This window comes from Balaenoptera musculus, chromosome 6, assembly GCF_009873245.2.
Source record: "Balaenoptera musculus isolate JJ_BM4_2016_0621 chromosome 6, mBalMus1.pri.v3, whole genome shotgun sequence".
NCBI classification, from domain to species: Eukaryota; Metazoa; Chordata; class Mammalia; order Artiodactyla; family Balaenopteridae; genus Balaenoptera; species Balaenoptera musculus.
In genome coordinates this window covers 60,571,318-60,584,107 of record NC_045790.1, presented here as the reverse complement: position 1 = coordinate 60,584,107, position 12,790 = coordinate 60,571,318, and the positions used below count along the sequence as shown (strand labels likewise).

General features: G+C 38.8%; 1 protein-coding gene across 2 annotated transcripts in view; it reads left to right on the top strand.

Moving 5' to 3' along the window:
• The window catches only part of CD274 (CD274 molecule), a 30,893-nt gene that overhangs the window by 5,601 nt on the left and 12,502 nt on the right, over positions 1-12,790 (top strand). Inside the window, exons 1-2 of one of the 2 annotated variants that reach the window (XM_036856834.1) lie at positions 6,816-6,877; positions 11,991-12,056. In XM_036856834.1, the coding sequence (XP_036712729.1) occupies positions 12,005-12,056 (52 nt within the window). In that variant the 5' untranslated portion in view covers positions 6,816-6,877; positions 11,991-12,004. Of the gene's footprint in view, positions 1-6,815; positions 6,878-11,990; positions 12,057-12,790 lie in introns of those variants that run through there. The other variant, XM_036856835.1, reaches the window with a different exon arrangement.

Sequence of the window (12,790 nt, the reverse complement as noted above, 5' to 3'; positions counted from 1 at the left end):
TCAGCTGTACCACTTCCTAGTTATATAAGCTCAGACAAGTTACTTAAGTTTTGTGCCTTGGTATCCGCATGTCTAAAATAGGGGTGATAGGGACTCCCCTGGTGGTGCAGTGGTTAAGAATCTTCCTGCCAATGCAGGGGACACGGGTTTGATCCCTGGTCTGGGAAGATCCCACATGCCTTGGGGCAACGAAGCCCATGCGCCACAACTACTGAGCCTGCACTCTAGAGCCTGCGAGCCACAACTACTGGGCTCACACACCACAATTACTGAAGCCCGTGTACCTAGAGCCCATGCTCCTCAACAAGAGAAGCCACCGCAATGAGAAGCCCACACACCGCAACGAAGAGTAGCCCCCGCTCGCCGCAACTAGAGAAAACCCACATGCAGCAATGAAGACCCAACGCAGCCATAAATTAATTAATTAATTAATTAAAAAATAAAATAGGGGTGATAATAGTATCTTCTTCATAGGATTGTTGTAAAATGCAAACTAGCTAATGTAGGTAAATCATCAAGACACGGTGTCTGACAAAAAATGCTATATATTTTATAAAAATGCTATATTTATAATCTTTATTATAATTATTGCATTTTGTTTTGTTAACTTGATAGTTGAAAAAGTGATGATATAGTTTGTTGAGGTTTGCCATTGAAATGGAGTAATCAGAGATGATAGTAATTTAAGGAGGCAGCCAAGTCAAGGAAAGCTTTTTTGAGCAGTGGGCGATTATATTTCAGAGTGTAACCTGAATAAAACTGAAGCTTCACATGGTTCAGTCCAAGCATGTAATAGCAATCTAAGAAAACATCAACTGACAGCTGAAGCACTTAAGAATAATACATAAGCTTTCTTAAGCAGTCCCTGCAAATGATCTTCACAGCATATTTAACAGGAAACGCCTAAAATCTTCTCTAGCTATTTCTCTTTCCAAATATTTTTTCCACTTACAGTAGCTGCTTATATTTTTCCTTCTTCTCAACCATGAGGTTTCCATATCACTAGACTAAACCCCTGATAAGTTCCTTCACCTACAGCCCATGCCACTCACATAACCCTGTTCCTAGCCAGTGACTCTCAGCCTCCGGCACCTCTGAGAAATTCAGCCTGGTCTCCTACCTGGAATCCCAGGTAGCATTTCAATTTAAGCTGAAAACAGTCCCTGGACTCTGATGAATAAAATTATCTACCTTATTATATATTCCCTCTTTTGCAGCTCTTCACAAGAGGGACACAACATCTGTTTGGGCCATCCAGGGACATCAAAAAACCATACCCAGAGTTCATTCTTCATTCTTTTTCTCTTCCTTCTGTGGCAAGAATCCCTGGAAGTGCTGCACAGCTTGGCCTGACAGTGTCCATTAAACTTCTTCCAAGCAAACCTGGAAACAAGCATGTCAATGTTAGACTTTATTCTTCCCCATGCCAACTCCCCATCTTCCTCTTAGGATCTCCAAGAACACATGAAAAATGATGAGTTCACTGGGTTAATTTTTTTGTGGTTACAGCAGGCATTAATTATCCCCTTTATCAAAACCAAGCAAATGAGGGTTATCTTCATAACTGTTGGAGTCTGTGACATACAGAATAATGGATACCCAATGATTTTGCTTGATATCAACCCTACAATATACCAGCTGCAAACTAGAACCACCTTGTCCAATTCACACCTAGGCCAGGCCTCACTGGGTTTGGGGAAACTGCTTATCTTCACCCCCTGGGGCCTTGCCTTGAGAGAGTTGGACTTCAAGAGGTAGAAGTATGCCTGTGTTGCTTCTGACTTTCCAAGTCTACCTCAGTGTTTGAGGTCAGAGTGTCACTATCCTATCTTACTCTTAAAATGCTGCTGTGGTCTTCTCTTTTGCTATGTCAGCTCTGATTAACACAAAATTAGCAAGAGATTCTGGGTCGGGGGCCTTTGCTTGGGGCTGTAAAATGTCTATTACTCTAGTCTATAATTCATGTTTCTACTTGACTTGTTCATGCACAAGCGCGAATGAAACCTATGCTTTCCCCTTACTTTCCACTCTGCCATATTCTGTAAGAAGTAAACCAGTTCATGCCTAGAGTACACACAAACACACACCTTAATGCTATTGCCTTAGCTGATGGCACTTCTCAGCCTCTGAGGCTTTCCCTCTGCATACTTGTCAAAGGAATGCTCTAACCATAACTCAGAGCCTTTTCCTCTCATCTCTAGCACAGTGTTCCCAGTGAATTTCTTCAGCTTATGATAGCAAATGACCTAGACCAGTCATGTTGTACCCTGATTAAATCCCATGAGCAGGACCAAGGCCTTGGACCACTTCCAGCATACTGCCACCAACTTTCCATTTCTACAAAGGATTGTATCAATAATTTCTTCTTAATAAGTTATGAGTCTCTTGATGGGTTACAACCAGTTTCCAGTGATAATTTAATGGGAGAGTTTGTGTTTCATTTTTAGACTTCCTTAAAGAGCTTACAAATATTGTGAAAGCCTGTAATTCTGGCTATAATATCCTACCCTGAAACAGCGTATTACATCATATCTATCATCCTTGATTCCCTTTTCTCTATTACTACTAATATCCCTCAACAAGTTCTATTAGTTCTGCTTCCAAATTATATTTTGAATGTACTCTACAGCAATAGCTCCTAAAGGACTCCCAGCTTCCATGCTAGCCCCTCTACACTCCATGCTTCAGACCACAGCTAGAGTGATGTTTTTGGAACACCAGTCAGGTAACCCTACTGCTTTAAATTATCCAGCGGCTTTCCATTGCAATTAGAATCCAGCCCTCTTCCCTTGGTCCTCAAAACCCTTCATGATCTGATCTGATCACCACCCCTCCTTTCACTCTGTACTCCAGCCACAATGACATTTGTTCCATCCCTAAAACTTGCCAAGTTTTTGCATCTGTTGCAAAAGTCTTGGTTTTTGCATCTGTTGACCCCTCTACCAGGAATGTTCTTCCTGCAAATCATTTCATGTTTGTCTTCATAATTCATTTCTCAAATATCGCCTCTTAGAGAAGACTTCCCTGGCCACCACACTAAAGGAGCCTCATATCTAGGTATTCTATCATATTGTCCCACCTCGTTTTCTTTCTTTTTTTGTTTCTAATAGGACTCTTCAGTATCTGAAATTTATGTTTATTAGTTTATGTTTGGAATCTCTCTCTCTCTCTCTCTCTGTCTCTCTCTCTGTCTCCAGAAACAGAAAGGCCTTGCTGTCCTTTCAGGATAGGGTGGGGAAAAGAAAAAACTACATCTCATTCTTTTATGATGAATCTATTATCATGAATGGCAGATTAATTAGGCTCTAGATCCAGTAACCTGGATGTGACTATAATTGGCCTTTGAATAACTACTTACACCAGAAAACAAAAATCAGTTTTTCTCTTTCAAGTAGAGATTCTGAAGACTTTTAGACTCTTAGAAGTCATAGTGTTCTTAGTTTAAAACCAAGAATGAGTATAAAATAATACTCCCGGAGGCAATTCTACAAACACGTTTGAACTAAATCATATTCTCGAACCAAGTAAAATAACTCACAAGGGGACTATTTGATTTGTACAACATTCACTTAGGTTACTTCGTTCTAAGATATTAAATCTATAAAATATTTCCCAGTATTCTCTGAAAAGGTATCTCCCAATTGTAAATTCTATTTTTAGCAGCCTTCAGTTCATTTATTGAGATTCCTTGGAATTAAATTATTTACCATAGAGTGTTCCCAACTTCCCACGGCATTTACCTGGGTCATACTTATCTATGTCTGGGTTTGTGAATTCCTTGAGGACAAGGGACATTGTTGGAGGCCTCATCTTTGTTTTAAAGAACCCACAGTGTGGGAGCTGCCCTTTGTAACCAAGAGCTCTTCACCTGACCAGCTCTTCTCCAGCTCAGGACAGGAAGGAAGACACAAATACAGTCCTTGTTAAGTAAGAGAAGCATCTGAGCATGGGTGTCAAGTGATGAAGGCTGCTACCCCTTGGCCATCCACACATGTTAATTGCTCCTGTATTTTAAACAGTTGTATTGTATAACCAGAGCAAAGTGTTCTGCTCCATGAAATCTGTTTGGCACCAGTCTGTGGGGGTGGATGGCAAAGGTGGAGGCAACAGAAGGTGAGAGTTGGTGGATGGGGACAGAGAGAGAGAAATGGGCATAACATACGGCAGTGGTTTACAACCCTACACAATCAAAAATAGAACATGGGGGAAAATCTGGATGTTGTCTTTATATATAATAATAAAATGCATTTCTACATATTCAGTGAAAACAAAGCAGTTTGTTAATATTTTTTTGTTTGTTTGTTTTAAGTATCTTTATTATGTCCTGTCCTTGATGATCAAGAAAGTTTACTGGAAATTGCTCCTTCACCAGGAAATTGCTAGTATCACTTCAGACCCACTTGTAAGAGCCTGGAATCTCTCTCTCTAAGGTCAGGACAAACAAAGATCATCTCTCTTGTTTTAGGGGCAAAAGTGAAAGTAGAATAGGCAGAGGTAGAGTGAAGAATGGTGTTGATACCAATTAACCAAATTAGATGGAGGAAGGAGAGTTATAACTGTACTTGTAAAGAACTCTTCGTTCAATTTTTTCCCTTAAACATTATATCATCAATTTAAAAAACTTCAGTGTGCACGTGACTCATGTGGGGATGGTGTTGAAATGTAGACTCCCAGGACCACCCCCAGGAGAATTGGATTTAACAGGTCTGTGGCAGAGACCGGGAATCTGTATTTAAACACCTATCCCAAGTCAACTGTGATGCAAGTGACCCTCAGAAACACTCTGAGAAATAGCACATCAGCAATGATGAGTTTTTAACCTCTAAAAATGAACAGATTAAGAGGGGTGTGAATGGGACATGGCGATACTGGAGATGATCAGGTGTCTAGTTCTATAGCTCTGGTTTCCCACTGCTCGTCTCGTATCTCAGCACTCCTCCATCTACTTCACCCAAATCACAAAACACGAACAAGGTTTTGGGACTGATGCCCCCCTGGCTGTTAGATTTTCATGTACTTTTTTGAAGTGATAAAATCTCTTTTTTTCTAAACACATCCTGTTTTTCTATCTCCAGATGATATAAAGACTTCATTAAGAAACTTGATAAACTGTATAGGAAAATGAATGGCTAAAGGGTGGAAACAGGTGGGTGAGATGAACAAAATCACAAATCCTCAGATTAGTAATATGTAAATCACTGAGGAGAAAGCTGAGTAAATACCTTCCATTCCCATCAACAACTTCAGAGAAAGGCAAATTCCATTCACCTCCTGCCTTGCCTGCTGATCATTATGTAGACCTTGAACAAAGTGCTTTGGTAAAACAAATAAACAAGCAACTAAACATCCCTCCCCACTGCCCCTAGTTTTAAAAATTATTCATGCATCATAGAGGCCATCTAAGAGGATATCACTTATTCCTGCCTACTCAGTAAATTATTTGCTCAGGAAAACTCAGCTAGTTAGTGGTAGGTGGCTCTAGAGCCAGCTTTTTCCCACGTGATGGTCATGACCCCATTAGCAGGTCTTGAAATCTATGTCCTGGGTCTTGAGTGTCATTTTTAGAAACATGAAACTGGTTAAATAGAAAATATCACAGGGAATAAAGTTGAGAAAACGCGGCTCTATTTCACCATGTGGCCTCAAAAAGAGATTTGAGCTAATCTCCAAGTCTATTACAATTTTATTGAGGCTAAAGAGAATTTCACACTCCCCACCAGATTTTAAAGGCAGTATCATCTTCTGTATTTTTCCAAGTTAAAAAATAAAAATATGTGATATTCTAAGAATGTGAAAATTCTTACTTGGGAAGCAAATGCCGTATCCAAGACAACGGACAGCTCAATATTCATTCATTATGCAGTAATTTGAATTGCAGTTGAGATGAATAAACAGGAAAAGCAAACAATGAAGAGTCCAATATATCAATTTAAAATTAAAAAGAAAGAAGAGAGGGAGAGTGAGACTGCGCTAGAGAGCGAGAGAACGAAAGAGCAAGAGAGCCGCACCTAGAAGTTCAGTAGTGGGGAATGCTTGACACAATTCTGCCTCCGCCTCAGTATGAGTCACGTGGTTTCAGCTTGGGCTCAACCATTGATTCGGAGTTACCAGAGGATTTTCTTAACCCTCACCTGTGCCACCCCAACGTGGATCTCAAGGACGGCAGGATAGCAGGGATCCAGAGCATTCTTAAAAGGTTTTAGTCCTTATGGGAAGTTATTTTAATGACAAAGCAATGATAGTTTCACTATGTCGAGGAACTTTGAGGAAGTGACAAAGTCCACGTTTTAAAAATATATTTCCTATCACACACACCTACTTTCTAGAATAAAAACCAAAGCCGTATGGGCCTGTCATTTTACTTTCTATATGTTGTAGATTTATAGCAAGTTATCAGGATGATCCGTCATCTTGTAAAAGCTTTTATCAGAAAGAGGGGAAACCTCATGGCAGAATTTAGAGTGTGAATTCTGAAGGTAAAACCAACGTCTGAAGTCTGCGATGATTTCGAACGTTGGTTTGTTTTTAAACATTGTTTAAAACATCAGATATTGATTTGTTCTCATCTTTGAAGCTTTTCTTTTGAAAAGCTGATTTACGGGAAGCCGGACTTAAGTTTCACTTTTGGTTTCACTTATCTAACTTTTTATTCCAAAAATGAGAAATCCGCTTGTTTTCCAAATTACAGGTTTAGCGTCAGCGTAAGAAAATCCAGTCGGGGGCGTGGGGTGCTGACCCGGGGGCGGGTCTGTCTGGCAGGGGTGGGCGGAGAACTCATCCACGCTAGCTCATTAGCTGCGGGCCGCCGCGGGTGGTCCTCGCAGTCCCGGGCGCAGTGCCGAAGCCTCCCCGCCAGCCGAGAGTCTCCCGCCCGCAGGTAGGGAGCGTTCTCGCTCACTGGCCAGCATCTTTGGCCATCTCGCTGGGCACTTTAAAACGGAACGTCAACAGACCCTTTCTTTGGGATGGAGAGCGGAGAAGGGAAAGGGAAAGCGTGATGGTTTGGGTGCAGCAGAGCCGATTAAGGTTAATAAGAACAAGTAACAAGTTTAGCCTTTAGCTAGGGGGATTCAGTTTTGCTTATCTTGTAAGTACATATATGTTCCTGCGCGTTCACGAATGTGGTCCTGAGGTGGGTAACCGGGTCTAGAGGGAAATTCCTGGGTTGGAGGTCGGGACACCTGGGTCCTAGTCCACCTTTAGCTGCTCATTAGCAGTCTGATGTGGGTAAGTCATCACACCTGCAGCATCTCTTAAGGTCCCTTCCTGGTGTAAGAGCCAGGATACCCGAGCCCGAGTTCTTTGCTCTATCTACTTTGAGGACTAAAGGAGTCCTGAAGGCGGAAGAGAGGAGCCTAAGGAAAAAAATGTTAAACATTTCTTAGCCACATTGAGCTTAGCCTATGTCAAAGTTCAGTTTGGGTTTGTCTTACAACACAGGGAGTCTTCATGTATCATTGTTCCACCTTGTTTTGTGTACCTAATGTGGCTGATTTTCTATGGATTAAATTGCTTTCTAAAAATGTGATTTTTTTTTTAATGGCTACATTCCATGGTGCTGGATAACCAAACAAAATTAATCCCCCATGCTGGACATAAAGATTATTTACAGTGGTTCACTATTTTAGCCATTCACTGAACATCATTGCATATAAATATCTGGGACATTGCTGATTATTTCTTTCAGATTAACTCTTACAAGTATAACTACTTAATCAAAGTCTGAATATTTTAACAGCCTTTTGATACAGATTGAAAATTGCCTTCCAGAAAGGTTGTGCCAGTTCACATTGACAGTTGCCCAGCAGTTTTTAAGAACTGTGATACTCTAAAGAAAAAATTAGCCTTTTTTTCAGTGAGGTAGAGTAGGCAGAGGTTACAGGATAATAGTTAGAGTGTGGTCTTAAAGGAAGCCACAGAAATACTATTGGGAATTGAAGCCACACCTGGGAAATGTACAAGAATATCTCAGTGTGACTGAGGGGAAGGAGAATGGGCACAGGGTTTAGTCGAGTTTAATCGAGTTTTATATTTCATAGAGGTTTAATAGATCAACTCGATCTGTTAATCGGGTAGGTTTTCAGCTTACTTGGAGACACATTTTCAAACTCTAGGAATTTTTAAAAATCAAATCATAGTACATATACATCAGGTAACAATCAAAGGAAACCCTAACTAACAGATATCAAGACAGTCCTTGCTTATACTTTTGAGAAAGAAAGCTTGAGTTCTTTTCCCTGTCTTTTCATCCTACCCATCCTACCTTAGCGAGCTAGAGAAGTAGTATCAGCTCCATAGTGTTACACCGGGTTCCCCCAGGGACAAACCTGCTTCCCCATCCTGAATGAACCATCACTTCTTCCCTAGTTCACCTTTTCCTTGCTCTTTGAATGTCTCAGTTCTTGTCTGGGAATTCAGATATACTGTCAGAGTTTCTTCCCTGAAGAAGATGTCAGTGTTCTCAGACCAACTGCCTTAATGTGGAGTTTAGAGGTCAAAGACCATGTCTATTTACATGGTCCCTATCTATCTATCTACCTGTCTTCCCTCCACTAACAACAACTGCACTCCAAGGGAATGGAGCCTTGGAAGAGGAGGTATAATGAGGAATTAGGTAAATATCAGATCTAATCCATCACCTTCCAGTAAACTTTTATTACCTCTAAAATTTTCAACTAAATTCGTTAAGGGATAGGAACTCCACCAGGGTATGCCATAAACATTGGAAAAGTTAGTTGAAATCCATGAGTGGATTTAATGTCCCTCTGTTTTATTCAGTAGCTCTTTGCTTGGAGTTAGGGGCATCTTAAGTTTTCTTCTGCCTGATAAATGTATTTGTGTTTATTATATCACATTAGTATTTTATAATTGTGGTATAATCAACTCTGGCCCAAGTAAAGGACAGGCAGATAGCTGCTGCAGCCTCATTTCAGCAACCTTTGTGTTCTCACAGTCCTGGCTGCCATCCCTGTTTCCCATGTACAGGACAGACAGAAAGGAGTGAAATAAGAATTATGCACCTAACACTAGCAAGAGGATGATGATGATTTGTTTTATTTTACCATTTTTGTATGTGTATATCTATATGAACATGAAGGATTCATACAGGTTGATAAGAAACCAGTAAGATAAACAGGCCAAAAAATGATCAGATAATTCACAAAAGAACTAAAACAATCAACAAACTTCAAGTTGTACTTTGTAATTAAATTAGAAAAAATATATATTTTAAACAAAACCAAGTGCTAGGTGAAGACCCAATGTAACTGGCACCAATTATCCACATGTATCAAGAACCAGGAAAATGTTCTTTGTCCTTGATCAACAGTTCCGCTTGAGGAAAATCTGTCCTCAGGGCCTAGCCTGGGACCTGGTACACAGTAGACACTTAACATATATTTGCTGAATACACAAATACTTATATTTTTAAAACTGGAAACAATCCTCTACCTAACAACAGGGAAACTAAACATTATGGGACTACTAAACAAGATACTTATAAATATCATGCAGTAAAATGGAAATTATTTGTCAAAATATTAAATGAAAAAATGGGTGTTATGTGTATAATTGTTCTTAAAAGCTTCATGGGGAAAAGACTGGAACAAAAATATATACTGAAATGCTCACAGTGGTTGCAAGGTCTCTCAGCCTTGGCACTGTTGACATTTTGGGACAGTTAGTTCTTTGCTGTGGGGCTGTCCTGTGCATTGTAGGAGGTTTAGCAGCATCCCTGGCCTCTACTCACTAGATAGTAGCAACCCTCTCTCCACCCCATTTTGACAACTAAAGATGTTTCCAGGCATTACCAAATGCTCCCTGGGTTAAGTGATGGAATAGTGGGTGACTTTCCCCTTCTTTTCTTATTTGCCATAATGTGGTAATATTATTTTAATAATGAAGAAAAACAGAAAAATAAACACATGCCATTATTCTACCTCAACTCTGATGTTTGGGGCTCTGGGGTTCTTTCCATTATACTACTCCATCTGCCAAACTCTCTGCAGCTTGGCAAGATGAAATGGTTCCTTAAATTTTGTTTTAATTTTTTTCTAGTAAAAGTAAAACATATTCATTGGTTTGAAAATCTGGACACAGGAAAACACCAAAGAAGTCATTCACAATCTCATCTCCCTTTTCTTCTTTTTCTCCCATCCTTTCTTCCTTTTGAAAACTATAAAGAGATAAATACCTGACTATTCTTCCTTTAATTTCGTTCCTAGATATAATCACTGCCAGCATCTTGGTATGGATTTTTCTGTAAATTTCCATGTCTAAATATACACACACAGATTATTTCTTTTTTAAACAAAAGTGGATTTCTGCTACATATACTGTTCTGCAACTTACTTTCTACATCTTTACAAAGTCAATACATCTACATGTATTCCTTCCTTAATGGTATTACATTATAGGGGCATACCAAAATTTATTTAACCATTTAGGCTATCTAGGGTATTCCCAGTTTGGGGCTGGCATTAGCAATGCTAATCCTTTGACATCTATTGTTACATGCATGTGTTTTTGTTTTTGTAAGATATATTTCTCAGAGAGGAAGTGAAAGCAAATATGACATATACATTTAAGATTTTAATGGAGATTACCAAATTGCCCTTCCAAAAAAGGTTATACAGATTCACATTCCTACCATTAGTGGGTAAGGAAACCCATTTGTTCATATCCTCAGAAATGCTAAATATTAGGAAACTTTATAATTTTGATCAAGCTAATAAGTGAAAAATGGTGTCTCATGTCTTAAACTATCATTTTTTATTTATTGGTAAAATTGAGCATCGTTTCCTATGTTTAGATGTCATTTGTATTTCTTATTCTCTGAACTGTATATTAGAACCTTTGGCTCATTTTCCTGTTGGGTTGTGTGTACTTTTCTTATTGATTTTTAGGAGCTATTTATATATGTATGACATAAATCTTCTGCCTTACATATGTGTAACATTGATTAATTGATCAATTGTGAGTTTTTCTATGTATACAAAGGTCGAAGAGACCCTAAGGCAGAAAACTGGCTTTCTTCTCAAAATGTAAATATATGTATTACATGAGAGAGAAAATACTTTAATAAATAAACAGATTTGCTGAACTATAGAACAAATCTTCTCTATTTACTCCTCTACTGGAATATATGCTCCTAGAGGAGAGTGAGTTTTCTTTCCTGTTCACTGCTGTATCCCTAATGCCTAAACTAGTGCCTGGCACAGAAAAACTACTCAATCAATGTTTGCTGAATCAAAGAATTGGTAGAATTTCAAGCAGGATGACACAATGAAGTGTAGAATCTAGGCAGATACCCCTGAGAGAGGGCTGTGAGTGAGTCACATCTTAATGTGAAGTGGTTGAATCCAACTGTTTCTCCTTCTCACTCCCCCTACTACTAGTGGAATCAGTTTATTGAGGGAATGGAATTTATAATTTGGGATAAACAAAGGACAAAAGAGGAGATTTTAGAAGGATGGAACCTGGGGGAGAACTGGCATGGTTGGGATAATAATGTGGAAGGCTTGAATAGTTAAAGGGTAGGATGAAAGTATTCAGCTGCTAGGGGGGAAAAGGCATTGAAAGGTGGGAGATAATGGAAGTCAGATTCTCCTTGCTTTGAAATTTTGTATAGGGCAGGCTTGGATTCCTAGATATGTTACACTGCAGGAAAAGAACAAAAAGTAATTGAGAGGATTTTGGTGCAATATTTTCTTCTTGGTTTCTTTTTTTTTTTTTTCTTGGTTTCTTTTGAGTGTACAAGTTTTTTTCCAGGCCTTGTAATTAAAATTCTCATCATAGTGCCTTTTTTTTTTTCATTTAGCTTTATGTGGCTGTGGGATATTAAGTGAAGGTATTGAACTTCTAAATTCCCTGCTGTATTTCAGCACTTACAAATCAGTCATTGAATTTCAATTAAAACTGCCAAGTCCCATAATGTCTGGGTATTCAATTATTGAGTAAAGCAGTTTTCTTTTTGTGTTTTCCATAATTAGGTCATTCCAGAAAGATGAGGATATATAGTATCTTTACATTCATGGCTTACTGTTGTTTGCTGAAAGGTAAGACACCAAATCCTTTCATTAAGTTCTATAATTTAAATATTTTAACTATAAGATAAAAACTGAAATAATAAAATAGATATAATTTTTGTAGAGAAGACATTCTATTTTTCCTTTATTATAATTCATAAACATATTTCATAAACCCATTTCACTGGACAAAGATATAGGGAGTATGGACACATCTAAAGAAACAAAATTAACCCATATCCATTTATCCATTACTCATTATCCATTATCCATTTCCCAAGGGTAATTACTTAAAATATCTGAGGAAATGGCCTATGTGTATACTTTTATATGCTTGTTTTAAACAAGGGCAAGATCATTCTATCCACCTTGCTCTATGACCTGCTTTTCCCAGTGAGTATATTCTAAGGAAGAATTATAGTGTACATGCAGTGTCAGGGTAACACAGTACTGGCATCAGCCTGAGACCCTCCCTAAATCTCTGTACTCATCTACCTCTGGCCAGACAACTGATTAAGAGTTTCGGGCAGTATGTAGAGAGGAGTATTGGAATCTATGATTTAGACTATGTAAAAGGCAATGAGTGTCCAGTCAAAGGACATTCTGGGGATGTCCACATGAAACAAAGTATCCCTGGTTATAAGTACCCCATTACCGTATAATATTTCTAGAGTAGTGTATGTTTATGAATTTTGGGACTACAACTTGTTTAGCTAATTTTATGATTTTAATTCAGGAATGAGATATACATCCTAAAACATGTC